The 27,904-nt window shown below is 41.4% G+C and overlaps 1 protein-coding gene across 1 annotated transcript in view; it reads left to right on the top strand.

Annotated features, from left to right (window-relative positions):
- Positions 1-27,904, top strand: part of CD2AP (CD2 associated protein) — an 86,016-nt gene that overhangs the window by 12,086 nt on the left and 46,026 nt on the right. Inside the window, exon 2 of the mRNA XM_059829906.1 lies at positions 11,529-11,689. Within this exon, the coding sequence (XP_059685889.1) occupies positions 11,529-11,689 (161 nt within the window). The remainder of the gene's footprint in view (positions 1-11,528; positions 11,690-27,904) is intronic.

Genomic DNA, 27,904 nt, shown 5'->3' with positions numbered 1-27,904 from the left:
TTTAGCAGCTTTTGTAATTCAGTGTTTTGTGACTCACCTTGAATGTTTTGCCAAATAGATGTTATAAAATTAACTTAAGAGAAGGAACAGAGGAAGAGGTGTAAATCTATATATGGAATAGTGTCTGAGTCATGACTTAAGAAAATGTGGTGTGTTTTTTTTAAAGTACATTCCCCTGTGCCCTCTAAGATTCCTGGTTTTCTCTGCGTATGAAATTAATAGCAGTTTTTCACCTTTCCTTGGGAAGACATTTGCTACCTTTCCTGCAGGTGTCAGCTCTCATTTCCAGGCTGGTTTCTTGCCGTGAGCTCTACTCAGACTGAAGGAAATAGCAAGTAGCACGAAACATCACTTTCTGCTTGGTGTAACTTCCCAGGTGAAACATTTTGACCTCTTCTGTCCTTACAAGGTAGTATCAAATACCTGTAGGTGGTGCAGATTTTACTCTAATACTTCCTATTCCATGTCTTCTCTTGCTGTGAAGGGAGGAGTCTGGCAATTCCTGCTCATAGCAGTGCGGAGGTAAAAGCAAATCCACAATTTTAACATTTATTAATTTTGGACTGAGTTAGGACAACTATTTCTGATAATGTTGGAGAAGACATGATTGGGGTATGTGTGGGAATGATTTGCTTTAGGGAAGTGAAAATTGATAAACTTCTAATTTGTTAAGTGTGTTCTATCACACGCAGTGGTAAGCACTAGAATGCACTCTAGAAAATTACAGGAGCCTGGAGTAGGAAAATGAGGCATGCATGGTTTGCATCTTGAATGCTTCAGGGCAGGCTGCTGGGCAGGATTTCTGCTATACTGTTTAATTTCCTTCACAAAGTATCTTGTTAATTGTACTGGAGCCAGCTCGAGAAGCTGGTGTTTGAGATGGTTACTGTTAGAATGCAATGAGTTTCTCATTACTTGAAATAGTTTGGAAGGAAAAGCGTATATTTTTTACAGTTTTCAATTGTTCATTTTCCTAATTACTTCAGCCATTCTTACTGGGCTGTAAAATCAGACATAATCTTTTATTAAAAATGTGTGGTGACTCTTTTCTTAGAGAATGCACCACTGACTTGCCCAATCTAAAAATGCCAGGCGGATCCAAGGTGGCTTCCAGATGGACCAGTTCTGTGCTGACAGAACCAAGGTTCCTGGCTTTCAACGGTCTCATGGGTAGACTGCTATTTTTGTTTTTATTTTCTTTTTTTTAGGCAAGCTATTGCTGTAGGATTGTTGCTCTAAGCAGAAAATGTTTGTGCTAGAATGGGGTGATGCAGCATAGAGCAAGTTATAGAAGGAGGAAGGAAAAATAGCAGGCACTGCAGGGTAGAAAGAAAAAAAAGAAGAAAAAAGCAGAACTGTACTCAGATCACCTTATCACTGACTTTAACAGTGACTGCAGCTGGCTGGGAATTGTGCTGTCTGAGAGTTCATGATTGGGATGTCAGTGGCATAGCAGCAGGAAGGTATTTTTGGGAGAAGTGTTCAGTGGCTGAAATTAATTTCAGTTTGGCCAACTTCTGCAGAGTTGCCTGTCAGCTGCAGATGTAAAATCAGAAGTGTGAGAAACTTTAATGAGGGATCTGACAGATCTTGTGGATCACAAATCTGTGAAAGTCACAGGATGCCTCTGAAAGAGAATGTGCTAAAGCCAGTTACTGATATGTTCTTTTATCTGTATAGTATATCTAACACCTAGGTAAAATTTCATGAAAAGATTTCTGTGTCTGAATCATGGAAAGGTTTGGGTTGGAAGGGACCTTCAGTGATCACCTAGTCCAACCCTCCTGGCATGGGCAGAGACATCTCTCACTAGATCAGGTTGCTCAGAGCCCCGTCCAACCTGACCTTGAACACTTCCAATGGTGGGGCATCCACGACTTGTCTGGGCGACCTGTTCCAGTGCCTCACCACCCTCATCATAAAGAATTTCTTCCTTATATCCAATCTAAATCTACCCTCTTTCAGTTTAAAACCACTGCCCCTTGTCCTGTTGCTGCAGACTTTGGTAAAAAGTCTCTCTCCACCTTTCTTATAAGCTCACTTTATATACTGAAAAGCTGCAATAAGGTCTCCATTATCATTAGAGAGTATAAATTGCAGTGGGACCCCATTCTTTAGGAAAACAACAGAACTACCTTTTATTCCAGCTTGTTCCTTCCCCTCTTCCAATGGTACTTTTTTTTTTTCCATTGAAGGTCATGGTATTTAACCAAAATGGGAAGCTGACAATAGCTGGGTTGCTGATGCTGAAGTTTGGGCAAGCAGAGGCCCAAATGTGATATTGGATGTTGTGAGACTTAATGTTTTGAAAGTTGTTTTGTTGTTCAGGTTTTTTTTCCCCTGGTGTGTGTTTATTCTGACTTAGCTTTTAGAAAAAAAATAAATTATCTTTAGAACAGTATAAAATACCCTCACTGTAAGCACTGGAGAGTACTTATTAAGTTTCTAACTGATCTTGTAAACCATCACGTATATCCAGCACCTTTTTGGTGGCAACTTGTGTTGGAAAATACAGGCCTTTGATTGGAAAGACTTTGACTCTTAAATTCCCTTTAAAAAATACTTTTTTTTTATCTGATAGAGGAAGTGGGGCTGGGGCTGGAAGACTGAGCTGCCCCAACGCAGTGCCGCATGAATGTGAGCTCAGGCGGGGATGGTGCTCTGTCTGGTTGGCTCTTATGCCGGAGAAGTGGAAAGAGGGCTTGTTGGGGAATTTGGCCTGACTCTTCAGTGTGGTGGCTGCTTGCCATGGCTCATCTAATGTGGCATCAAACCTGATGAGCCTTCTGAGATGTGGGGTGTGTTGGAGTTAGAATGAAGGCTGTTGCTTCAAATGGAGCAAATCCTGTTGGGATCCAAACTGAGTCCCAGCTGGGTGGCAGAAGCATGTTTGCGGTGCTCCCAGAGTTTGGGTGGATGCAGCTGAGCTGGTTTTGCATAGAATCGGCTTGGATCCAACAGCATGTATTTGTTCGTGTTGAAGGTGTCTTTATTGCTTGAAAGCAATATTTGTTTGCCCAGCACCTGTGCTGATAAATTCTATGGATTTAGGTTCTCTGCCTTTGAAATAATCCACTACTGGAATAATCAGCTTACAGCAAATTGGAAGTTAATAGTATATGCTTAAAAGAAAATGTATATAGAATGGCATGAAAATCTTTCAATTCCATTGGCGTTATGTTGTTTTATTATAAACTAATGAGAGAATCCTGATGGCTCAGGGCACTTTGCTTAAAACAAGACTTAAGTCAATATTTGAATATATGAGTCAGCATTGTCTTAAATGGCAAAGTGCGTCCTCTGCCACATCCCTTCCTTGTGGCAGAAGAAGTTTGTTTGGCAGGCATATAGGGGATCAAAGCTTCAGGAGCAGGAAGCAATATGACTGCTATGGTAGAAAGCTGTTCATCAGGACTGGAGCTGGCATGACTGGTATGGCTCACTTGGGAGTAGGCACGGGTAGAAATGGCTCTGCTATGTGTCAGTGCTATTTCCGAGGCCGTACAGGAGGCACCCGACCTCCTTTTGAGCTACTAGAGCATCTTACTTGTGACACTTAATGCTTTTAATAGTCCTTGTGATGCAACCGTTTTGCAAGTCCTCCATGTGGAGTGTGAACGTGATGGCTCTGCATGGCGCAGCTTGGTTATGTGTCTGCTGTTCTGTATAGTGTGACTTAAACCTATTGACTTATTGAAGGCTGTGGTGAGCTGTACTGTAAAATGTGTAGACTGCATGGTCTCCATTAGTTAAATATACTCTTTCCTTGTTCAATTTCTTATAGCTTGGAACTGCATCCCTACCATCAGAGTTGAGAGGAATCCAGTGGCCTTGTATTGTTTATGCATTATCTTAGGATGTGGTTTCATGGTAGATTTCGGCCACATGCAAAGCAGCAAGTGGTGAGGGGCAAGATGAGTGGGTCTGTAGGGGGGAAACTGCTGGTGTTAGGGATCTGACATTAATATTGCACGTTTGAACATTTTTATATCATCCTAGTTCTAGTCTTATCCCGTGGACTTAATGCCTATTAAAGATTAGTGTTCCTGGGCTGCGTATCTTTGATTTAGTTTCAGTGAAACTGCTTCACATTGTGAACTGAAGCACAATAAATGATGATGGTTTGGAGCTTCACGGAGAAGCGTATTCCTGATCTGGACTGTAACAATGATGTACATGTTGATCTAAGTTGGGTTTGGTGCAATGCTGCTCCTCTGACCCTGCAGTGAGCCATCTTAGGGAGATAAACTTGCAGAAAGTTGGCACTAAATAGTTTTCTCTTGGGCTGTTTTCTCTATATCTGATTCACCAGTAGTATAAGCAAGTACTAACTAAAGTGCAGAGCAGGGGGAAGGGACCATGTGAATGTACACAGAAGAGGATGGGGTCACAGCATCCCTGGGTTAAGATGTCTTGCAGGTTTCCCACTTTCCATTAGTGATGTAGCTGTCTTGGGCACCATGAGAAGGAAAGAAGGGAAGACTGTATGTTTCGATCTGTTCAAGGTTCAGTCCATAGGCTGCTTCTCATGCTGATGGCTACTGGGGTGTGAAAGGAAGGGGGGTAACTTTTTGCATAAGACTAGTGGTTAGAGTGGTTTCCCCAATAGTGGGAAATGTGAGGCACTTCCCTGCTCAATGTGAGGAAGACCAAACCCACATCTGTACACCAAAAGAATCCTTTGATCTTTGGAGAACTGGTTGTTATGGTCATTGTGTAAACAGGAGAGTGAATCACGGGAGCAGATGCAGAGCGCGGGAGGAGGAGCCTGGCTGCAGAGCAGTGGAGGCTGTTGGCCAGGAAGGATTTGTCTTTGGCTGCCAAACCCTGGTGCTCACCTTGTCTGTGTGTCTTACCAGGAGAGCTTCGTAGGACAAAACTCATGCCATTCTGGAAGCAGAGGCTAGAATTTTAAGGGCAATAGGGAGTCCACAAGGTCTCTTTATTTGAGCTTATGGGTTGTCATCAGTGACTCAGGTCAGGGTAACAGGGAATTACATGGCGTTGAAGTGGAAAAAAACCCCCATTCTTATAACCACTACTTATGTTTAACACTTAGAGGTGTTTTCATTGTTCAGCATTTAAACACCTGAACTACTGTTTCACTGCTAAGATCTGTCTTCAGTGGCCAAACGTGTACTATGGTATTACTGTTAAAACAGCTGGAAGTCTTATATCTCACAAATGGTAGGAATGTTTCTTGGGGGAAAGCAACTGGAAGGAGCTTTCTCCTTCAGTCTATTTTGAGATAGTTGTGAAGAAAAGTATGATAGTTAAAAGGATAAGATTATGTCTTCTGTCATCTTTTGTCTTTAGTGTAAGCTTGCTGTCTGCTATAAAACTAAATAACCTTTGTAATTCTGTGTGTATGTATTCATACATAATAACAAAAATGTTAGCTTAGTTTTATAGGAGACTGAACTTCGGGTTTTTTGCAATAGATGTACAAGTGGAAATAGGAGTGCTAACAAAGTTTGTTTTGGGCATCTAGCAACTGTGTGTTATGATAAATTGGAAAAGCAAAATCTCCGTTTCTAGTGTAACTGCAGTTCTGCTGGCAAGATGCTTCTGGAGGCCACACAACTTTCCAGGGTTCATGTTCCAATAAATGACTCTTAATCTGCGCTGACCTAAAACCTGCCTGAGGAGACCTTTATGGAGCATGGCACGCTACTCAAGCTCCTGTTGCTGCTTGATGTTGGACTCTGTCCCTCCAGGTCTGCTACAAGTTTCAGCAAGGCTTCCCGAATTGCTTGAGAGTTACGCAAGGATTTCAGTTATCCCACAAATGATTTTTTTGATTTTATAAAATAAATCCCATGAAAAACACATTTAATAGCTTATATCTGGTTTGTGTCTTTTTCTGGCTACTACAGAAAGGTCACTGGATTCTGACAGTATTGTAATATCCTAAACAAAGTACCAAGAATGTGTAATTGTGCTCTTTGGTGGACGAGTGTCTGACACTTGGTTATTTCTATTGAAGACACAGGGATGATAGGATTTCAGTATATTTTCCACTGGTTTCCTCGATTTATTTATGGGGTTTTTTTTTTGGTAGGGCTCCCAGAGGGCCTTAGTTACCTAAATAGCCAACTTCAGAAAGACTTCCTTTTGTTTAAAATGAGTGAAGATGGGTGTTAGACGGCCACACTTATTGGGAGGCTTGCCTTCTGCTTTGGCACTGGGATGTGGTTGGCAGAAGAGACGGTTGTGTAAGTTTTGGAGAAGTGGAGAGTTCACCTGTGCCAGCAGTGACTGAATGCCTTGTGCAGGCAGTGTTGCTGTGTTGGCTAACAGCGCGAGCTATTTTGTCAGAGAGGCAGTGTTGTTGGATAGGATGCTTTTTGTCTTTGCCATGGGGAGCAACATAGTCTGTAGCTGTTGATGGCTTGACATGTTTGGTCTGTTTTATTGTTTCATTAGTCAGGTTATTATCTTACTCAAAACAGAGCTGCACAGACCACTCCCATAAAGCCTGCTATAACCACCTTTCCCCCAAAGATGTCCAGTCAATATTTTTTTCACTTAGCACTGTTGACTTAATTGATCCCCTGCCCCTGAAAATGGGTCAAAACCTTCAAAAAACACTGTCTGGGAAGTTGTCTAATTATGTTCAAAGCTTTCACGGCTGGATGACAGAAAGCTGCCACCTAAGGTATATCTTTGTTTTGAATCAGTCACAGAATCAGTGAGGCTGGAAGGCACCTTTGGAGATCATCTAGTCCAACTCCCCTACTCAGAGCAGGGGTCAGCTACAGCAGATTGCTCAGGACCATGTCCAGTTGGGTTTTGAGCATCGCTAAGGAGACTACACAGCCCCTCAGGACAAACAGTTCCAGTGTTTGATCACCCTCACATTGGTTGGGGTGTGTGTATATGTATGTTTAAGTGGAATTTGTTCAGTTTCCGTTTGTTTCCACTGCCTCTCATTCTTTCACTGGACACCACCCAGTCTTCTCCACACCCTCATCAATAAGATCTCCCTGAGCCTTCTCTTCCCCCTGGCTGAACAGTCCCAGCTCTCTCGGCTTTTCTTTGTATGAAGATACTCTAGTCCCTTAGTCATCTTCATGGCCTTTTGCTGGGCTTGCTCCAGTATGTCCATGTCTGTCCATGCTGAGCAGAGGGGGAGGATCACTTCCCTCGACCTGCTGGCAATACTCCCCCTAATGCAGCTCAGGATGCTGTTGGCCTTCTTTGCTGCAAAGGCATGTTGCTGGCTCATGTCATCTTGGTGTCCAAGCTGCTTTCCAGCCACACAGTCCACAGACTCAACTGGTGCATGGAATTATTCCTCCCCAGGGGAAGGACTTGGCATTTCCTTTTTAAACTTCATAAGGTTCCTGTAGGCCCATTTCCTCAGCCTGTTGAGGTCCCTCTGAATAGGGACCCCCCATCTGGTCTGTCAGCCACTCCTCATGGTTTTGTATCATCTGCAGACTTGCTGAGGGTGCATTCAGTCCCATCATCCAGGTCATCAACGAAGATACTGAACAACTCAGCATTGACTCCTGGGGCACACCACTGGTGACTCTCCTCCAGCTGGACTTTGTGTCATTGATCACAACTTTTTCAGCCTGACATTTTAGACAGTTTTCAGTCCGTTTCACTTTACACCTCACATGGCCTGTACTCCATCAGTTTGTGTATGAGGATGTTATGGGAGACAGTGTCCACTGCTTTCCCATCATCCACTGAACTAGTAATTTCTTCGTAGAAGGCTGACAGGTTGGTTAGGCCTGACTTCCTCTTCCTACATCTTTGGGAATTCCCACACTAACACCACCGGGGTGCTCTTGGGTGGCACAGGCTCAGCTGCCTCTGATGCCTCATTGAAAGAGCTTCCAGCCCCTCAACTGCTACAAGGGCATTGAACCCAGTCCTGTGTTTCTAAATCTGTTCTGTTAGTTCTTAGAGTCTATATTATAACTTATTTTTTATAATACCCTCATCAACTTGACTCTGATTTGGCCTGTCTTTTTTTGTTTCCTTCCCTCTTTCCTCGGTTGGAAGCATGTGCCAGGTGACGTCTTATGTTTAGCTTATGAATTCTTGCCAAAACAAGGTTGCCACTTACTTGTTAGAAGTCCGCGATCAAGACATCTTTGCACGCAGTGTAGGAGGTGGTTTGTGATGGCCCATGCTGCCTGTGAAAACTGAGGAGAATGTTGTCTCCGTCTCAGGTGAGCTTTGGTCCTGCTGGATGTGCAAGAAAAGCACGGTTAACCTCATGGTGTTCATGCTCAAGCTTGAGAAGACTATTTTTCATCCAAGACTTGGTAATTATGGACTTTTAAGCTACAGATAATTGATTTGAGTTGGGTTTGAAATTGAGAAAGCTGTGTAAAAAGCAGAGGGGAGGTAAGATAGGTATATTTGGTAGTTGGTGTTGCTGAGGTGTTCTGCTGCACCTTCTACCAGTTGAGACTTCCTGGTTTTTGAAAGTTTTGACCAGCTTATATTACTGCAATCCAACTTATTGGTAACTGATTCCAGTATCACATCTGTTCTTGAGTAAAGCTTTTAAGTGAGAACTTGAAGCATTCAGAATTATAATTCAGAAGCATTCAGAACTACTTCAAGCATTTAGAAGTATAATCCGTGGACTGACACGATTCCTAATTATTACAAGGAGTTGTGATTCCTTAAAAACATTTTCTGTCACCACTGGACACAGTTTTTGCTTGGGTAAATACTATACTTGAAGACCTTTCGGAGACTTACGTAACCTGGACTGTTTTTGTAGTAGAATGGTTTCTTGCCCATCACACTGCAGTCTGAATTACCTGGATGGTTCATGTAGTGCTACTTGCTAGTATTGAAAAGTAAAACTGGTAAGTGTTCCTCTTGAGGACCACGTAGTGGTGAGATGTGTAGCTTCTTGTGGGTGTTGGTCTCTTCTCCCAAGTGACTAATGGCAGGACGAGAGGAAATGGCCTCAAGTTTCACCAGGGGAGGTTCAGGCTGGATATTAGGAAAAATTTCTTTACTGAGAGAGTGGTGAAGCATTGGAATAGGCTGCCCAGGGAGGTGGTGGAGTCACCCTCACTGGGGGTGTTCAAGGAACATGTGGATGAGGCATTGTGGGACATGGTTTAATGGGCATGGTGGTCTTAGTTAATGGTTGGACTTGATGATCTACTAGGTGAAACTACCTTGACATTCCCTATGACCCCTCCCACTTTACAGGCGAGACAACAGAGTTTAGATGTTTTGTATATGTATCCATGAGAGCGAGGGTGGTATTGAGTATCACTGAGAAATAAAAGGGGAGATTAGCACCTAAATTTCAAACATAAAAAGCTGATGTTCATTTACTGCTATTTGTCTTTGGAACACAGAGACACATGGATGATGACTGGGAGGTTCTTGAGGTCCTCCTTTGGATGTTGGTATGACCGAGTCCGTGTTTTACAGTCTGGAAGGGTGACCAAAATGAACATGTTGTGCATTTCAAGCACAAATATAGACATGATCTCCCAAGGAAATAAAAGAAGCTTTCAAAAGAAATAGTTCATGTTGACATAGTGTGGCTATGATTACCTACTGCTTCTGTGGAAAAAGGACCAGGTGTTTGGCAGTTCAAGTCGCAGTGTGCAATGCTGTAAGCATTTACCGTGACTGACACTGCGTTCTGATCCATTTTCCGTGTTTAACTTTGTAAAACTGTCCTGTAGTGTGTATATTGAAATATAATACCTGCTAATGTGCTTGAAATCAGAGTTTATCCTGAGAGAAATATGTAACATCGATATTTCTTACATTTTTATGCATTTGTAGGTTTCCAGAGTGGTTGGGTTGAGTTGGTTGTAAGATCACATTTTTATTTCCAGACTGTAGGTGATGAATGGTCGTTGTCTTTATGATCTGTGGCTGCCAGAATTTCCTATCTGTTCAGCAATATTTCATGTCAGCCACTCAAAAACCAATTCAGTGCAGAAGCAAGACAAAACTACTATGCTTGCTGCAGGCAATAATGGGAAAATATGATGCTTTGAAGCAAGCTTAGAGAATACATTTGGCAAAAATAAATGCATACAGTACAAAAAGCATATGTTAGGAGTTCCAGAGTCTGTATCACGAGCAGATAACTCTGGTGTTGACTTCTGTTTATAATGAAGAAAACAGATTTTCTTTCTTAAAGGAAAAAAGCAAAGCTAAGTCTTTGTGTTTATATTCGACTGGCTCCTTTGTTAATGGGTGTATTCAGAAAATAGTTTGCCAGACAGATCATTCTAGCTTCTCTTGTATTCATGGCACCATGGTGTAGTTCTGTTTTTTCACCAAGGGTTTTCTGACTTCATCTATAGGCAGCAGAGGGGTAAAGGCTACGTTGCAATATGTGTGCAGCAGCACTTTTGATCAAAACTGTCCACAGATCAGAATTACACATTGATCTAATGGAGCTGTGAGTTCAATACCAGGAAAAAATACTTTCTTCCATTTGGTTCCTTAATTTGTGAATTAATTGTTGTATATTACTATGCACTGATAGAATAAGGAGTAACCTAGGAAAAACACTTATACAGCCATTCAGGATTTCTGTCCTTTAACCCTGTTGTGCTCTCATCTTTGTGTGTGTTGTGATCTGTGGAGGAGATGGAGGTTTCAGTGAGAACAGTGTTACATTTGATCATACCTGGGTCTCCTGACTGGATTTGAGTGAGAGGGAAGATTATTTGATTGCTGCAGGTTTGTGGAAATTTCTGGCATAAACAGAATTTCCTGATGAACAAATAAGCCTTTATTGCCAAACAAGCCTTAAGCTGTCAGTAAGCAACTCTAATGGATCTTGTGCAACAGATGGACAAGTATGTAAATACGTTGTTCTACTCCTCTGAGTAAACTTAATTATATCAAAATTAGAGCTTGCTTGCTTGCTTATTCTTCTTCATACAAAACCAGATGAATCCGAAGGAGGGTGCCTTTTACACATCTGTGCAATTTAAGTTGTACGATATTGTCAATCGTACACCTTCTGGCTGTATTACATTTCCTCGCTCAAAGCTGCAGAAATATTGTGTGTGCAACAACCAATTTTTTGCAGATATAATAGCAGGTGCAAGTATGAGAATTAACAAAGCATTGCATGTACGTATCATACGTGCACAGTTTGAACCTTTCTCCCTCCTTGGCCCCAAATATGCGTTGAGTAACAAACGCTTGCCCTGTGGGCAGTGATTCATAATTGGTAAATCTTGTGCTGGGGCTTGGTGGGGGGCAAAAAAAAAGACTGCCAGCAATCCCTTCCACCACACGTGCACAAAAACCTACCCACCACCAACAAAATATGACCTAGTGTCATATTTCTAAATTTACTTTATTCCAATATGTGACTGTCCAGTTTTTTCCCCTTTCCAAAATGGTTGGGAACACTACAATTCACGAGTGAGTGTTGCTGTAAGGGAAACATTTGTTCTTAGCATTTGTCGTTACGTCTGCCTTTTTGTATGTGCATGGCTTTCAAGTTGCATTTCCACACCTGAGTTGCATTCACTGTGTTTTCGTTTTTTTCTTCTTTTTAGTGGACTATATCGTGGAATATGACTATGATGCAGTGCATGATGATGAGTTAACAATCCGAGTTGGGGAAATCATCAGGAATGTGAAAAAACTGGAAGAAGAAGGATGGCTAGAAGGGGAGCTAAATGGCAAAAGGGGCATGTTCCCTGACAATTTTGTGAAGGTGAGTTTTCTGCATTGACTTGGTTTTACTGTGATCAACCAGCAGGCTAGTTATTATTGAAATGGTTAGCATAGACATCAGTTGTATTTGTAACAAGATGACTTTTTTAACTGGAAGGCCTTTGAGATGATTATATTTTTTAGTATGCTTTTGAAGGCCTTTTTTGTTTGAGAAAGGTCTCCTGTCTGTTCTTATTCACTTCAGCATTTTTTTTGGTCTGTATCCTTGCACTGTATGTTCAGTCTCTTTCCTACTGCTGCAGTGCACTAACAGTTGTCTGTAGCCATGGTTACCTGTTTTAGAGAGATGAACTGATTAAAAAAACAAAACCACAAAAAACCCCCAAACCTACCCCTACAGAAGACATCAAGTCATGAGAGAGTTGGGAAAGTGGGGTCACAGCTCAGTCAGCTCAGCTATCATGAAAAACTACATCCTTAGGCTGTGGCTGTGTGGATGCTTCAGCCTGGATTAAGTTGCTTTGTTGAAGGAGCAATTCTGCCCTGCCCTGGACTCCCCGCTGCTGGCACAGCCTTTTTCGTGACTGCAAAGGGACAGGGCAAGGAACGTGTTCAGCTAAAAGGTAGCTATGAAATCAGGTTGGCTTTCAGCTTGTTTGGTTTCCTGACCGGGCTCCCCATTTGTCGGCAGCAAATACCTGAAACGGGAAGGGTGTGAGGTAAGTGCTCCACTGGGCTGAAGCACTGTCGTGTCTTTGGATTAGTCATTTTTCTAAATACGATCCTATTCTCTGGGATGTCCGTCTCGCTCAGTGCTGTGTGACTGACTTGCGGTAGTTGTCTTCTGCTGTGAGATACTGCTTCTCAAACCTTTTATTTAACCTTTCATATTTATTCTGTGTTTGTGTCCTAATTTTAATTGACGTTCTTGTTTGCACCTTCCACACTTTTCCTGTTTTCTCTGCAAATTTTCTGAATGTAATATTGAGTATACACCTATTTGTTAGTTACTTGCAATGAAGAAGTTTGCACAGCAGCTAGGTGTGCTAGTCCTCATGTAGCTTCTGAAATCCAGAGTCTGCTGAGTTGCAGATGTTTTCTCATCTAAACTATGCAAGTGTTATGGAGATGTTATGCTTTGCTTCTGTATGCTTTCTAACCCTTTTAGTAACTTCCGGGGATTCCTTAGTGTAACTTCCGTGAGGTATAATGAAAGAGAATTTAGATATTCCTGTCTCTTTTGAAGTGAAACAAATTGTCTGTGGAACAGAATTAGCTAATGTATCTTACTGTGGTATTTTCGTATCGTTAAACCTAAGGGGAAATTTGTCCAGTGCTATAAACACTTCTTTACACTTGCTTATATAAATTTTGACATTTTTTCTGTTTATCTTACTGAAAAAGCAAAATTACTCATTTTTGACTTACTGCAGAGGGATTTAAGTATCTACCTTTTAAAACTGATGGGAATAATCCAGGTGTTCTCAGAGATGGTCTTTTATCAAGGAAAAGTTTGTTGAATGCCCTTCACTTGTCTCCTATTTTTAAATTGTTTTTAGTTTAGTTCAGAATCCTTTTTGGGTTTTGAGTCATGTATAAATAGTAATCTTACCTTAAGCGGTGTTTTGATGATTAGTGTGTTGATGTACTTAATTAGCACTCAAGTGCCATATAGGAAGAAAGCATCAGACACAGCTCTTCTCTGGTTCTTGTGTCATCAAGACTGTCTTTCTGCTGAACAGCGAAGAGGGGTTGGATGCGACTTGTTTCCATGTTAAATACTAAACTTGTTGGGTGTTTTCTTGACCTTCTGCAGCTGCGGCTTTTATAAACATTTTAAATTATTTCCAACCTGAAAAACCTTTATGCATCTCAGCTCCAGGTACTTTTAACTCTATAGCTGTTCAGTGTGTGCATGGCATGGTCGAATATCCTGAGTTACAGGGGACAGTCAGTTTTCTAGAAGGCGTAGGGATTTGGAGAAGTGGAAAAGGTGTTGTGTAGAGGAAAATGATCTCTTTGCTTTCATGACAGCAGGGGATAACTTGCTGCCTTGGTGCTGGAATTGAGTGCAGTTATGAGGCTGATCTTGGGAACTTTTAAGATGGTATGTGTAGGCTGGAAGACTGTCGTGCAGTGATGAGATGATGGGAAAGCATTGTTAGGGAAGTGAAAGTCACGGTTTTCTTCATGGCCAATTTGATTATAGTTTCTTCTTAAAAGTTAATTTACAGGTAGTGATAGTTTGAGAGACTATATCTAGGAGAGCTGTTATGGGAAAGTGGTGTTTTTTCTGCCCCCTGACTGTTCGCATTTGCTGCTGCAGTAGGTTGTTGATAGTGCAGGATCTATGACTGGACCGCTGCAAATACGAAGCCTCAACAACTAAACTCAAGTGCTCCAACTTGGCCTGGTGCAATGTTAACACTCGCAAGGTGTGGATGAACTGCAGGAGGGAGGTAAAAACAAGTGAAGCAGGGTTGTACTTTGGCCTTATGAACAAGGAAGGTCCCTTGAGAAATGGATTTACGCATTTGCTGCGTTGCCCAATAGCTCCATGAGGTGGTGGTGGCCTGTGTGTCCTCTGGGCTTCCTACGGGAAGGGGTGTCTTACTGCTCTGAGCAGGAGACGCCTCACAGCTCCTGCGAGGGGGTGTAGGCTTGAGAGTAGAGAAGTATAGCAAGTTGATTGGGAGGGGTAATGACAAGAAGGATGCTGAAGAGAGATAAATATTGCTAACTTCTCATGACCCACGTGAAAGGGAAGGGAGACTGAAGGTCTGAACAAAGCAGTGAGGAGGAAACAGCTGGAGGGATGCTAGACTGGGAGAGGACCTTGGGTGCATGGGGTGGATCTCCCAGGTCAGTAGAAATGTGATGACAGAGTGAATCTGTGTGGATAGGACCAAGGGTTGCACTAAGTTTTTGCCTGTTTGAATGTGAAATTCTGGGACTGTACTTGAATATTTATTCCTTCCTGAAAGGATCTTCTTATTCTCCTGTTATGAGTGTAATTTCATGCATTAGATAGGGATCTGGCCTGAACTCATTATATGGATAAATTTGGGGTTTTTTTGTGATATATATATACGCTGGTTTATTAAGAATTTAACTGAGGGTATAACCTCTCCATGCAGAATTTGGATGGTAAATTATAGTATGTGCTGATCTGAAAAGGATTAGCATTTGAAGCTGAGAGTGCATGTGTTGTCCACTAGATTTGCCAAGCCTCTTCATGTATAAAATACTTGAAAACATAATAAATGTGACAGATTAAACTTGGTGAAGATGGATGTGTTTTCTTTTTCAAATGTTAGATGTTCTTAGAGAAGATAAATGCGTTTCTTTAAAAGAAGCCTTTGGTTTTCGTCAGACAACTGCAGGAGAATTGGGTGGGAGGTGCTAATTCCAGCCAGTTTGGTATTTGCTCGTTTTGTTAGCTTGTCTCTTCATCCTGTCCGAGGGCAGGAAAAGAGTGTGTTGTCTTGGCGGCAGCTGCAAACTGTCCTTGGCTGCCAGGCAGCGTGCGGCTGCTTCTTGCCTGTTTGAAGGGCAACCAAAATGTCGACAGGAAGATTATGGCTGCATGCTGCCTGCATATGTTGGATGCCCCAGATTCAGAATGTATCATCACCACTAAAGCAGATGAGTCCCCTTCTGTTCCCTCCTTCTGGACTCCGTTAATATGTAGGATTTAGTGACATTTTACATCACTCCTCATGCTTTGACTTTTGCATGCTTTGACAAATGCATCCTTTCTGTTTGAAGTATGACCAAATGCTATCAACTTTATTTTGAGTTGTTAAAGTCGTGCAGGAAATAGCTTTTTGATTATGTCTTCCTCTTTTTCTCAAGTCTTCTAAATATTGCAAAATAGTTTTATGTAGTGGTAGTGAGTTTAAGTTTCATGTAGTAGTAGCGATTGGGTCTGTGCTGTCAGAAGTGCAGCAAAGGAGGCTGACATTGTTTGCAAATGGGTCAATTTGTTGTACAGACAAGTAGGTGAGCTAAGCACTATATGACTTTGAAATACTCATATGCAGAAAGGAATGTATGGATGCTTCCTGTGAATACTGATGTGGTGCTGATCCTTGGTACCTTATAACATCTGCTGGCAACTTTGGTTGGGGTTTTTTGGCTTCTACCCAAACTTTTTGCCCATTGATGGTGAGATCCTGAAGAAGAATCGGACCCTGGTGGTGCCTGGTTCCTAGTGCCGGCTGGGACCTGGGCATTCCCTGCGAGCTCATCACTTGACGGGTTAACCCGCAGGCTGAGATGGTCTGTCTCAAAAGGTGCAGTTCTTGGTGCTGGTTTCCACTTGCATTGTTTTGCATTAAAAGAAAGAGAATAGGTAGACTCAGATAAGGGGAAGCCCATAAAGCCTCCGAAACATCCTCAGGTGCTAGTGCGACAGTGACACTGCATTGGATGGAGAGCAGGGGGTATTGTAAAGGTTGGGAGGGAAATCGGGGTGGGATGTCGAAAGCAGTCCTGAAATCAGAGCTTAGGGGTGGTGGAGAAGCTTGCGGTGAATGTATATTTGAAAACAAGTAGGTAAAAAAGGTACAAGCAATTACACTACCCACTTGTGAAGCTAACTTCCTTGAATTCACTTTTTAGTAACAGCCTTTTTTAAAGATCTTCTGCCTGTATTGCAGTGTTGGATTTTTGGAGTGCGTAGATTTCCAATTTTATTAACAAAACCTGATTTGAAATTCCCATTTGAACTGTGTGCCTATACGCTTTTAGTGGGGTTGAAATACTTGAATTAGAGTTTTTGTTCCTGACATTGTTATTGCCATTTTTTTCCTTCTTCCTGTATGGGCAATTTAAAATAAACAACTTCATAAATTCCTGAAAGGAATTAGCAGTGGAAACCTAGCAGACTTTCATTGTTTTCATTGAGAGTGGCTTTTCCTTTCTAAAATTCATCAGAGGGCGAAATGTGCACATAAGACATTCATCTCCAGTATGGGTTAGAGCAGTGCAGTAGTGCTGTTAGATTGAACGTGTGAGGTTTTTGGAAATGTTAAGGTGTGTGGGATCTGAAAGGCTTCTTGGTTTTGGGTTGGGTTTTTTTTGTTTGTTTGTATTTTGTTGTTTGTTTATTTTGAGTGGCTCTATTCACTCTCCAACCAACTATTGTGTCGATAAGCTGGAAGTTATGATTTGGTGTTCATCCTTCTGCTCATTTTTGAAGGGTTTTGCCTGTACATATTTGAGAAGGTTTTTAAGAACTTGAGTTGCTTGTTGTATTTCATTTATTGCTATCTTAGTTTTGTAACTAGTTATATTGTGAGCAGTATGGTTTTTCACAGTAGTAAAACCAGTTCGATCATAAGCTCAAGGCAGTAACTCGAATGAGGGAGGAGCAGTGGATAGATTAATTAGTAGCTTTCATCAGTTAAGGTAGAAAAATTTGTCGGTAGGATTCAGGGGCATTCTGGTGAGCAAGCTGGACGCTTCTAAAAGCGTGTTTGGGATATGCACCACTTCAGCCACCCGCTCAGCGGAGGACGTGTCGGCGATAGAGCTGGTTCAGAGAAAACTTTTTGCCTGCACAGGTGTGTGCAGCTGCTCCCGCTTAGCTTAGTGCTGAGCCTGGATCTTTTTCAGGTTAACATGTGAACTTTGCTCGCTGTGACATTTTTTTTTTTTTTTTCTTCCTCCCCTAAATAAAAAAAACTGCAACACTGGGTGTGTTCAAGCAAATATGTCCTTGGAAGCGGTAAGCTTGCTTTATTTTCCGTATGTTCTTAACATCAAATACTGTAAACAGACTTTGCATTTTGGGGTAATGAGCGTGAACAGCAGTACAAATTTAGGAGTTGTGACTGCAATATAATTTTTAGATTTGATTTAATATATAGTGTAAATTCTTGTCCTGAGTTGTCTGTGTAATAAAATTACTCGGGTTTGGTTTAGCTTATCAACCCTTCCGTAGTGTATAGAGACACTTAGGAACTGCAGACAACTACAGTGCTTGCATGAAGAATTTCTTTTAAAAAGGGTGATTTGGTTTTAGGGGTTACTTTCTTGTTCAGCCTCATGGTCTGTGTATTTGTCCATGTAAACAAAACAAAACCCAAGCCCCTTCAGTTGCCTTGAAAGCCCCCCTAGACCAAAACTTGAGAGTATTAGCACAGCTGACCCACCTTCTTAGGGCTGTGTGTTTGCTGCCTCCTTCCTATGTTTTTGCTGGTGGGATGCTGTTAAGCACCGAGCGTGCTGTGAACCGGTGAGAGAAGTTTTGGCTGAAAAGTCCTTCAAGCATAGCGTCTTCCATAATTCCTTTTCAGAAACAGAAAATTGACCTCGCCCAGAACTTTAAACAGGAATCGTGGAGTCGGGAGGGATCGCGGGTGAGACAGCGTCGCTCTCTTCTGGGTCGTTCTTAATTCTAAGTTAGGCACAATTAAATAGTGTAGTAACATCAATTAAAAACAAAGGTTAGTAACTGTAAGCTTTTAAACAATGTATGTAGGATAAGCTATGTGCGTCTAGTCTGAAGTAATTAGGATGTCTTTATAGAATGGAATAAAACGTGTCTATTTCCAGAATTTTGGGGTTTGCTCCTCTGCTAGGTGTTACACCAGACAACTGTTCTGTCCGGATTCTTTGCGTCCAAGTAAGGCTTGGAGAAAATTGGATATGCAGTAATTTATCAATCCTACTGTTTTTTCCTTTGCTTTATTGTTGTTTTGAGGCAACTGTCATCGCAGTGGATTGTGTAGGGAGGTGAGACTGAGGAGCCCGGAGGTGTTGTTAGCTTCCCAGGGAGAGGTAGGCAGCCCTGCCGGTAAGAAGGCAATGCTTGCTTCAAAGCTGGCAGTTCTCGTTTTTCAGAAACAAAGATAATGTGCAAGATTGAAAGCCATATTAAGTAATTTTGGTTTCAGTGCTGATGCTTTAAGACCTGTTGCTGATACGATGGTGCCATCCATTGTTCCTGCTGATCTTTCTTCTGGCTTTTGGAGAAAACAGTGTCATTGGAGAGTGTGTTACCAGGGGTGCCATGTGGGTTTGCCTGAGCTGCTCCTGCTAATCCTGTCCATCGGCAGGTGTTTGGGATTTGCGAGAATGGGGATAATGGTTCCTGTGCTTGCGGGGGGGCGGGGAGAGATGGGTTTCTACTAGCCAGCTATTTTGGCTTGAATAAACAAGGAAATGGGTTTCTTCCAACCAGAATGTCAGGATAAATGGCTTGAGTGAGCCTTGCTTATGATGGGGGAACCATTGTTTCTAAAAATAATACTAAAAAAACCCAAAACCCAGCTGAAAACATGGGCAGATATAGCCAATGGGACTGATATGTAGGCATATAGTTATACATGAGAGTTTTCGCTGGGATTCAGAGCTCATCGTGGATTATTCTTGTTCCTGTGACTTTTGCAGTCAAATCACTGGATTGACTGCTTGGGTTTATACCAGTCAGGCCCTGACCCTGTGAGTTCCCTCTGTAAACTGACTGTATCTGGCATGAAGAGGGGAAAAGCAAAGTCTTGAGGTTGATTTGAGTTTGAAGATGGTCTGAGACTTTGCACCGTAGAGCTGCTGTTGCTGACGCAGCTATGCCAGCACAGCCGCTTGTGGGCACATGCGTGCCAGGGTGTCTTTCTGTATCGTCACTATGTCCACACTGGGATTTTATTGCCTTATCGGTGTTGCTTGGGGATGTGTGAATTACTTCATATTCCAAGGCAGTATAGGTATGTTGATTAGAAAGATACAGCATGAGAAAGTTGGGTGGCTATATGTTATTTATCTTGATGGACTATTAGATCTGAAATGTCACAAATGCTTTCCTCAAAAGTTAAATAGTTAAGTGCAGAAAATTTGGTGAAATAATGCAGCCCTTTCCCTGTTCTAGATGAGCATCCATGCTTTAAAATTTTTTAAAAAAATTACTGGTTTTCAGTTTGCATTTGAGAATTGTTCACTGTAACGGTAGAAATCTGTATCATCGTAAAGTCTTCTGTGGCTGAGTGTGAAAACAGAATAAAGAAAACACAGGTGCTTCTTTTAATATTAAGTGTTTAAAAATGTATTTATATATTCTGTATTTTAAAATACTGTGTTGTCAAGAGCATGGGAGAAATGGCAAGAGCTCCTAAATTTTGCCTCAGTGGCAGTACTGGTATGGAAGGGAACTTGAGGTACTGTTCCAAAGGACAGCAGGATAAAATGTGATTAATGACTTGTGTGAATCCTGCTTAATATGTTAATTATTCTCTCTGATTTGAGTTATCCAGGTTTCTTGATTGTACATGTGCCTCTTTAATTTTCTAAATGGCGTATCGGATCGTGATGTTACTATGTACTAACTGCACACTCCTGGATACTCATGGTGCTGCTCAGTTTGGGTGTAATGGTTTGTTGCACAAGCTACCCTGGAAGGGGCAACAGATATATACAAGTAGTTACTCCTTTAACCACATGAAACAGTCTGCTCTTTTGCCCTTCCTTATTTATTTTTTACACTTGATTTGTGCGTAATTTTATAACTTCCTCTCCCAGCACCGGAGAAGGGTAACCATTCTCTGGCTGGAAGCTTGCAAACAAGGTGTGTTGCATCAGATGGCATTAGCAACCCTCATTAAGTAAACTCCACAAAGCATTGCCAGTGTCTTGGTCAGCAATAATTGATTGGACACGTGCAGAAAACTTAGTTTTAAGTTTAGACCTCTACTGTATTCAGAAGTCTAAAATACAGCCATAAATATGTACTCTGGAATTAGCATATGTAATAATACCAGCAAGGTCAGTTATCCAGGTAATGTAATATGTAATGTTTGTTACATCCTGGGAGGCTCTGGGCGTGCATTCCAGCGCTGTGTTTTTAGTACTTTGCCATATGTCTAATAAATCAACATGTGTATACACCCAACACAGTTAATATTAAATCTGTTCTTTTGCCTTTTTTTAATGAGGTTGAATGAAGTAATCTACTTGTGAACTTGAAACTTAAACATGGGTGAGGCTAGCTCATCTGGCCTGTCATCTCATAACGTTTGCACCACTTGTGAATTTTTTTTTGGGGGGGATGGGTCATCATTTTGGAGAGGGGAAGTCAGCTCTCTTCTACTGGAGTGTTTTCAGTACTAAATTTATTTTTGAATGTATGTTTTCCTTCCTTGAACCCTGAGTTCTGTCTGTTACAATGAACTGATCTCAAAGTTAGATGTGGTAAATGTTTGCTAGGCTTAACAAGCTTTTTTTGTGTACTTTTCACTTCCTAAAAATACTATTTCAGTGTATGTATGTGAGTTCATTAGCTTTGGACTTGGTGTAATAAGCTTTCAAACTGTTAGAAGCTGATGATGACAATGGGCACGTGCCCTATCACGTCTCTCTGCTTATAAAGCAGCAGCAGAAAGCAAGGTGTGTTTTTAGTTAAAGTTGTTTGCTAATATGTGAATCTTTGATAAAATGTAATCTTCAAACCTCTTTTAATCTTCACTGTGATTTTGAGGTTTACATTTTTAGCCCTGATTCAGCAGATCTCATAAGCATTTAATTTTGTGTCTTAGGCAATAGTTGTGATGGGATGTAGATGTGGCAATGTTATAACTTGCTTTAACCTTTGTGCAGAGGTGGTCAGGAGTGAAGTGCTGGAGGTTTTACAGGGAATGGAGAGAGATGGGTGCCCTGGGAAAGGAATGCAGGGAAGAAGAAAGCTGAGTACGACAGCGGATGCAGGAAGCCAGGATGATGGCGAGAAGGAACAAAGGATGTTACGAGTTAAACATCAAAGTGGACCTGCAGTGGTTAATGGATCACACATTTCTCTGGACCAGCAATAGAGGCACTTAATCGGGAGAAGGGAAAGAAATGTGTCTTCCTGCCTTCCCTTGTGGGGGAAGCTTGATAAAACACCACGTGCTGCAGGAGCTGGATCTATATCTTGCCCTCTGCCATGTGCGATTCTTGGTTTCATTGATCTAAAGCACTGTTTTGTGGCTGGTGGTTGGCAGGACATTATCTGTTAGTCTATAAAACAATTACAAGAAATATAATTGAATTTTCATATGTATAAGCAAGTAAAATAGAAAAGAAACGCAATTAACTTTTTAAGATGTTTTTATCTGGCTGTGAATGTGGCAGCACCATAAAATATTATTTAGGTATTAGTTTTGGAAGTATTTTAAGGCCAACACTTTTTTCTTAATTAAATGGTTGGGAAACATTGATGTAAACATCTGTGCTTCCTTTAGTTACTCCTGTTAATTTAGGATTCTTTGCCCCACTGCAGATGGAAAGAGTCTTTTTAACATCAGCAAAAGCTTCTTAGGATGCTAAGACGTTACATGTTTTTAGGTCTCTTGTATTTTGCAAATATTAACAAGACCTCAGATCAGAATCTGTTTTGACATTTTTTTGGCACAAGCTTTATATGTATTCAGTTCTCCACAATAAAAATTAGCTATTTATATATATTAAAAATATACGCAGGTATAATAATAATAGTACATATATAATCTGTATCAAATTCTGAAATTTCAAGACTGCTTCTACATTCCCTCTGTAGAAGAGGAGTTTTCCTTATTTAGGAAACTCCAGTTGTTTGCCTGTTCTTCACCTTCAAATGTTGTATTTATTCAATGGCTCAGGTTTCAGTCTGTAAGTCTAAAGTGACTCCGTAATTTTTTTTATGCTTCCCAGAGATTCTGCTTATTCCACGTGTTATGTATTGTGAGAAAGAAGTGATACCTTGCCTGACTGATGCCTTTCTTCCTAACCGCAAGGCAGTATGATTATATGATCTATATTTAGCATAAATTGTAACAGATGTAGAAATATTGTTAACTTGTTAAACTTCATGCTGAATGATGTGATGTGGGTGTGATTTAATAGAAGGAAACATTGGGGTTCTGTCTGCAAACTGGAGAAGTGTGAGCCTGGCTTGAGTCACTTCGTCTGTAGCTAATTATATTTTATTCTTGGGGGAAAAAGTTAGAAATAGTGATTTGAATCTGCAGCAGGCACAAATATTAATAATTGAACTTTCTGAAAATATTTCTTCAACCATTTATCAAACTCTGCTATGCTCAGAGAGTCCACAGATGTCTTCTGGCATTGCTTGATGGTGGATAAGTTTATGTACCAGGACTTGCATCCTGGCTTTCTGTAGTCTCATGTTTAAAGCATGAGAAAACTTTAGATACAAACGGACAGCTCTGCGTAAAACTCTTACATGAAACTTCTAGGGGAATTTCCAAAGACATGCTCAGCTGATAATGGCCTTTGAGTAAGTGGTGTGCTGTGTTGAGGAGCTACAGCAACAGTCGCTCCCGTAGCAGTATGTGTCTGTAGCTCCTGTGAAAACTGCTGGGGGTTCATGTCAGCTGGAAACGTTTTTCTAACCTTAGTCTTGAACAGAAATGCCCTTGACTGGGGTGTACAGAAGTCAGAATATGAAGCAATTTTAGTTTTGGAAGAGGCAAAGACGAGGAGTGATACTGCCTTACTGTTGGTTTAGCCTGATCGTGGGTTGGCGCTTCAAAATAAACCCAGTGATTTACTATTAAACCGTCCCTACTTTGGCCATAAATTAGGCCAAAAAAATTCAACCTGTGACACATGTTAAACTGCCCAGGAGGTAATTTGTCTTGCAAAACAAAGGTTATCAAATTTTTCCATTCTTCAGGTGGTAACTACTTTCATCTTTAAAGATGAATTGTTTCTATTTTCAATAATAATGTTTAATCTTCTGGGGAGTCAGAGAATTCTCCCAGCCAAGCAATTCTGTTGGGAGGTGGAATCTGCTCTGACTTCTGAATGCTCCAGGGAAAGAGCTCAGGAGCCTCTCAGCTATTTTAGTTCATAAATTGTCTTGTTTTGTCCCTTCAGTTCATGGCAAGTGTGGCAAAGGAATGGGGCAGATAGGAATAGCTGCAAATTATTAATCTTGTTATCTTTGCCTTTATTAAATGTTTTGCCTCTGTGGGTGCCTGCATTGAGGATGAGAAAACATGTTTTCTATTCAAGAAGGAGACACTGGCAAAATGCAGGGATATGGGAAATCTTAAATCTAAGAGACTGGAGCTGTTAAAGCTGCCCGGTGCCTGCCTGGGTGCTGCTGTAACTAAGACTGTAAATGCAAGAGGTAATGGGTGCTTAAATAATTAGCTATGTGAAGATTTTTGTGTTCCAGGAACCATGGTGTTTCACTTCACTTGAACAGATTATGGCTGACAATATCTGATCTTTATGCAGCTGTACAGATTTTTTTAATGTATTTATATACAGTCACACACATATGTATGTGGTATTTTTCGGTGACGGGGTTTTGCAAGCTGTGAGGGGAAGAGATAAACTGGTATAAACAAAACTATTGCCTGTAGATTTATCACAACTTCCAATTCTTCCCTCTCCCCTAAAATGAGTGGTTTAATTCTGACTTCCTTATTTTCTGCCCAGTAAAATATGAATCATAAACTTAATTTGCCACCCCATAGGTTCTTTATTGCTGTTCTGATGGGGGAGAAAAGAGAGAAGAAAAGGGGAAGAAAAAGAGGTGAGATAATTATATGTGGAGGCTCAGACATTGACCTTTGTGTGTTTTTCATCTCAGTCTCTTTAGAGACTGAGACCATTTTCTGCTGCTTGAGATCTTGCTTTAAAATGTCCTCAGCCAATAACAGAAATGCACATTGCTTTTGTACAAGCTAATGTTTTGTAGTTTACAGTGGAAATAATGTAAAAAGTCTAAAGATGATTGTTCTTGGTATAATGACATATATAGAAGGAGATGGGCAGCTAAAGTCTTAATGTTTATGCTTGAAGAATCTAGCTAAGGATTTAGGTTTGCTGGATAACTAACTTCTCTATGCCCCGTAATTTCGGAATAGACTTCATATTTATAACCATCTATTCCTCCTGTCCTTTCAGACAATCTGACCTGCTTTCTCTATCTCCAGTGCCCCCCTGATTTTGGTGCTCTTCGCTTCTGGCGAGGGAAGTGGGCAGGATCCTGCTCTCCGTGCTGGAGCGATGCATGTGCAAGCAGCTGATGGTGGGAATGCTGCTTGCTTGCTCGCTTAGAAAGTAGGTCAGGACTGCCTGCTTATTTCTTTATTTTAATGGGCATCATGAGGCTATAGGTGAATTTAGACAAGTTAAATTTTTGTCTGCGTATAATGAAGAATCATTCTTGTTTCACATGTTGCTGTACGTAAATGATTTTGAGATTTTATATATAAATATACACATTTCCCTGAGGAATTGTTAAACTGTGACAGGTGCAATTAAAACAATAGCCCCTTGAGATCACCCCAGTCTTTTTTTGCTATTGAGTTTGATTTAATGCATTTTTGCATATCAGCCTGTAGTGATTTCAGCAAATTTTCTAAGTGTTGTGAAATATGCATTTAGTGGAAATTATGAAAACTTCAGCCCTTTATGACTAGTGCTGTAGTTCGCAACAGAAAAAGTGGGTGGTTGCTTCCCAGTTGAGTGTGTTTTTAGGCCAAGAGACAGTCTGTATTCACCTTCTACTGCTGAGTCATAAATGCGTAAAATCTGTATTGCTAATGGAAACACTGACAAGCCTTGAACTGCAGCGGACTGGCATAATAAAAATATTAAAATTTCCAGCTGCAGTTAATGTCAGATTTTCATTTTGTTCTTGCTGACTGGCAGCTGGTGGTGGCCTCATCTCAAAGCAAGCTGAAGTGTCCTGGAGGTTTTTTGTTGGTATTGTCACAGCACAGTCTCTCTCTGTTAGTTTGGATATTGGAGGCTGACATAAAATTCTAACAGCAAAAACAAAGAGAGAAAAATGCCTTACTTGTGAAGCAAATGAACAGGAGTCTTGGGCATGTTCAGGTTGGTTATAGTGGTATCTGGGAGATGAGACCTGTGGGCAGTATCATTTTCCAGCCACTGAGATTTTGGCCATCTGTTTGGGCAGAGATGCAAGAATTACAGACTCTTATTAACATTTAATGTTAATTGCAGACTCTTATTTAATGCACATGTATTAATGTTTGCATCGATTAGTGTCAGTTTTCAGAGATCCAAACTGCTGTGTGTCTTGTTTAGAAATGACTGCCTTTGTAAAATCTTAATGTCTAAAAGGTCAGAGAGTCATAGCGATGATGCTCAGGATGAAATTGCTGGCAGTGGTGATGGGTACATGTCAGAGGATCCTGACGCATGCTTTTGAATATGAATCTTGGAGCAGTTTCCTACTGTTAGAGGACTGATATGAAATACAGGTTTGTGGTGTAGTAGACCACATGCAGGTGTGGAGACCAGGGATTCCTGAATTTGCTTTAACTTGGTTTGGTTTTAATGTGGTTTTTAACGGCCTGAGGAAGGATAATTCTCCAGATCTTTTTTAACAAGAAGGAAGAAAAAAAAAGTGCTTTCTTTACAAGGATGTTCTAAAGGGTAGTAGGTTAAATATGGAAAAAACAGTTGTTGGCTTATCCATGCACTGCTTACTAACCCTTCTTCTGTAGTTTTGTCAAAGCTGCATTTATCACTTAGCTGCTGTAGCAGTAGCCTCTTGTGTGGTTATTTTTCCTCCCCTTGTTGCAAAGCAGCTTCACGTGATGCTACGGTCACAGTGTACTTTCTGACACACAGAATCACTAAGGTTGGAAAAGACCTGTAAGATCATCAAGTCCAACCATTACAAAAAAAAAAAAAAAAAAAAAAAAAAACAAAAAAAAAAAACCCCACATCACCCACCCACAAAAAACCACCCACAGCACACAGCACCATGCCCATCAAGCCACGTCCCACAATGCCACGTTCACATGCTCCTTGAATACCTCCAGGGAGGGTGACTCCACCACCTCCCTGGGCAGCCTGTTCCAATGCTTCACCACTCTCTCAGGAAAGAAAGTTTTCCTAATATCCAGCCTGAATCTTCCCCAGCGCAACTTGAGGCCATTTCCTCTCGTTCTATCTCTAGTTACATGGGAGAAGAGACCAACACCCACCTCGCCACAACCTCCTTTCAGGTAGTTGTAGAGAGCGATGAGGTCTCCCCTCAGCCTCCTCTTCTCCAGACTGAACAACCCCAGCTCCCTCAGCTGCTCCTCATCAGACTTGTGCTCCAGACCCCTCACCAGCTTCGTCGCCCTTCTCTGGACACGCTCCAGCACCTCAATGTCCTTCTTGGAGTGAGGGGCCCAAAACTGAACACAGTATTCGAGGTGCGGCCTCACCAGTGCCGAGTACAGGGGCACGATCCCCTCCCTACTCCTGCTGGCCACACTCTTTCTGATCCAGGCCAGGATGGCGTTGGCCTTCTTGGCCACCTGGGCACACTGCTGGCTCATCTTCAGCCGGCTGTCGACCAACACCCCCAGGTCCTTTTCTGTAGGGCAGCTTTCCAGCCACTCGTCCCCAAGCCTGTAGCGTTGCATGGGGTTGTTGTGGCCAAAGTGCAGGACCCGGCACTTGGCCTTGTTGAACTTAACACAAAGTAAAATGTCACTGTTGACTCTGATTCAAGCGCAGTTGGTATCAGTCCATTACGCATGTCTGTTCATTGTGTTTTTTATTCTAATTCCACTATACTTTCTGTTAAAATTTGCCATTGCTAGTCTTGTGTTAGAGTTTTGAGTGTTTCCTACCTGTCACTACTGCAATTACAGATTCAAGCCTGGCAAGAAAGTCGCTCAAGCATTCCTCCTTTCATTTTGGGGTCTTTGGTCTTTTGTTGTCGTCACTGCTTTTGTCTCAAATCGTTTCCTGTTGTTTGTAACCTGTCAATTACTTTGCCTTTGGTATTACTGCTGGACTTAAAAGTATATTGTCTGTACTACAAATTACTGATAAAGGTGATGCTTACCTTACAGCCTGTTCTAGCATTTGGAAGTGGTTTGTGGGCTTTTTTTCTTAATTTATTAGAAGAAGCAGGTCATGTTTTTGACCAGGCTGCCTGTGTATGTCTTCCCCATTTCTCTTTTGCATCTCTGCTGTTCACAAAATTATTGCAGCAGCCAATTCTGAAGTCTTGTGCAAAGTGCAGACCCGGGGAAGGAGCCTTGGAGCTGACTCCTCACCGGAAAGTGTCATGATTGAGAAACTGGTTAACTGGGGAAGCATTAGTTCCTGGATCAGCTGGAAGCTTTTGGAGACTGTATAAATTGTGTGGCAAGAGATTATAATTTTAAAAATCCAGGGACAGATCTACTCTAGGCAAATTCTTAAGCACCAATATGTTTTTCAGTTGAGCAGAATGGCCTTGTCAGTAAGGCAGCTAGAAAGGTGTTTTGCAGGTGGCGAACTTTTC

Source organism: Gavia stellata, chromosome 2, assembly GCF_030936135.1.
Source record: "Gavia stellata isolate bGavSte3 chromosome 2, bGavSte3.hap2, whole genome shotgun sequence".
Taxonomy (NCBI): domain Eukaryota; kingdom Metazoa; phylum Chordata; class Aves; order Gaviiformes; family Gaviidae; genus Gavia; species Gavia stellata.
This window is presented reverse-complemented; position numbering and strand designations above follow the sequence as displayed.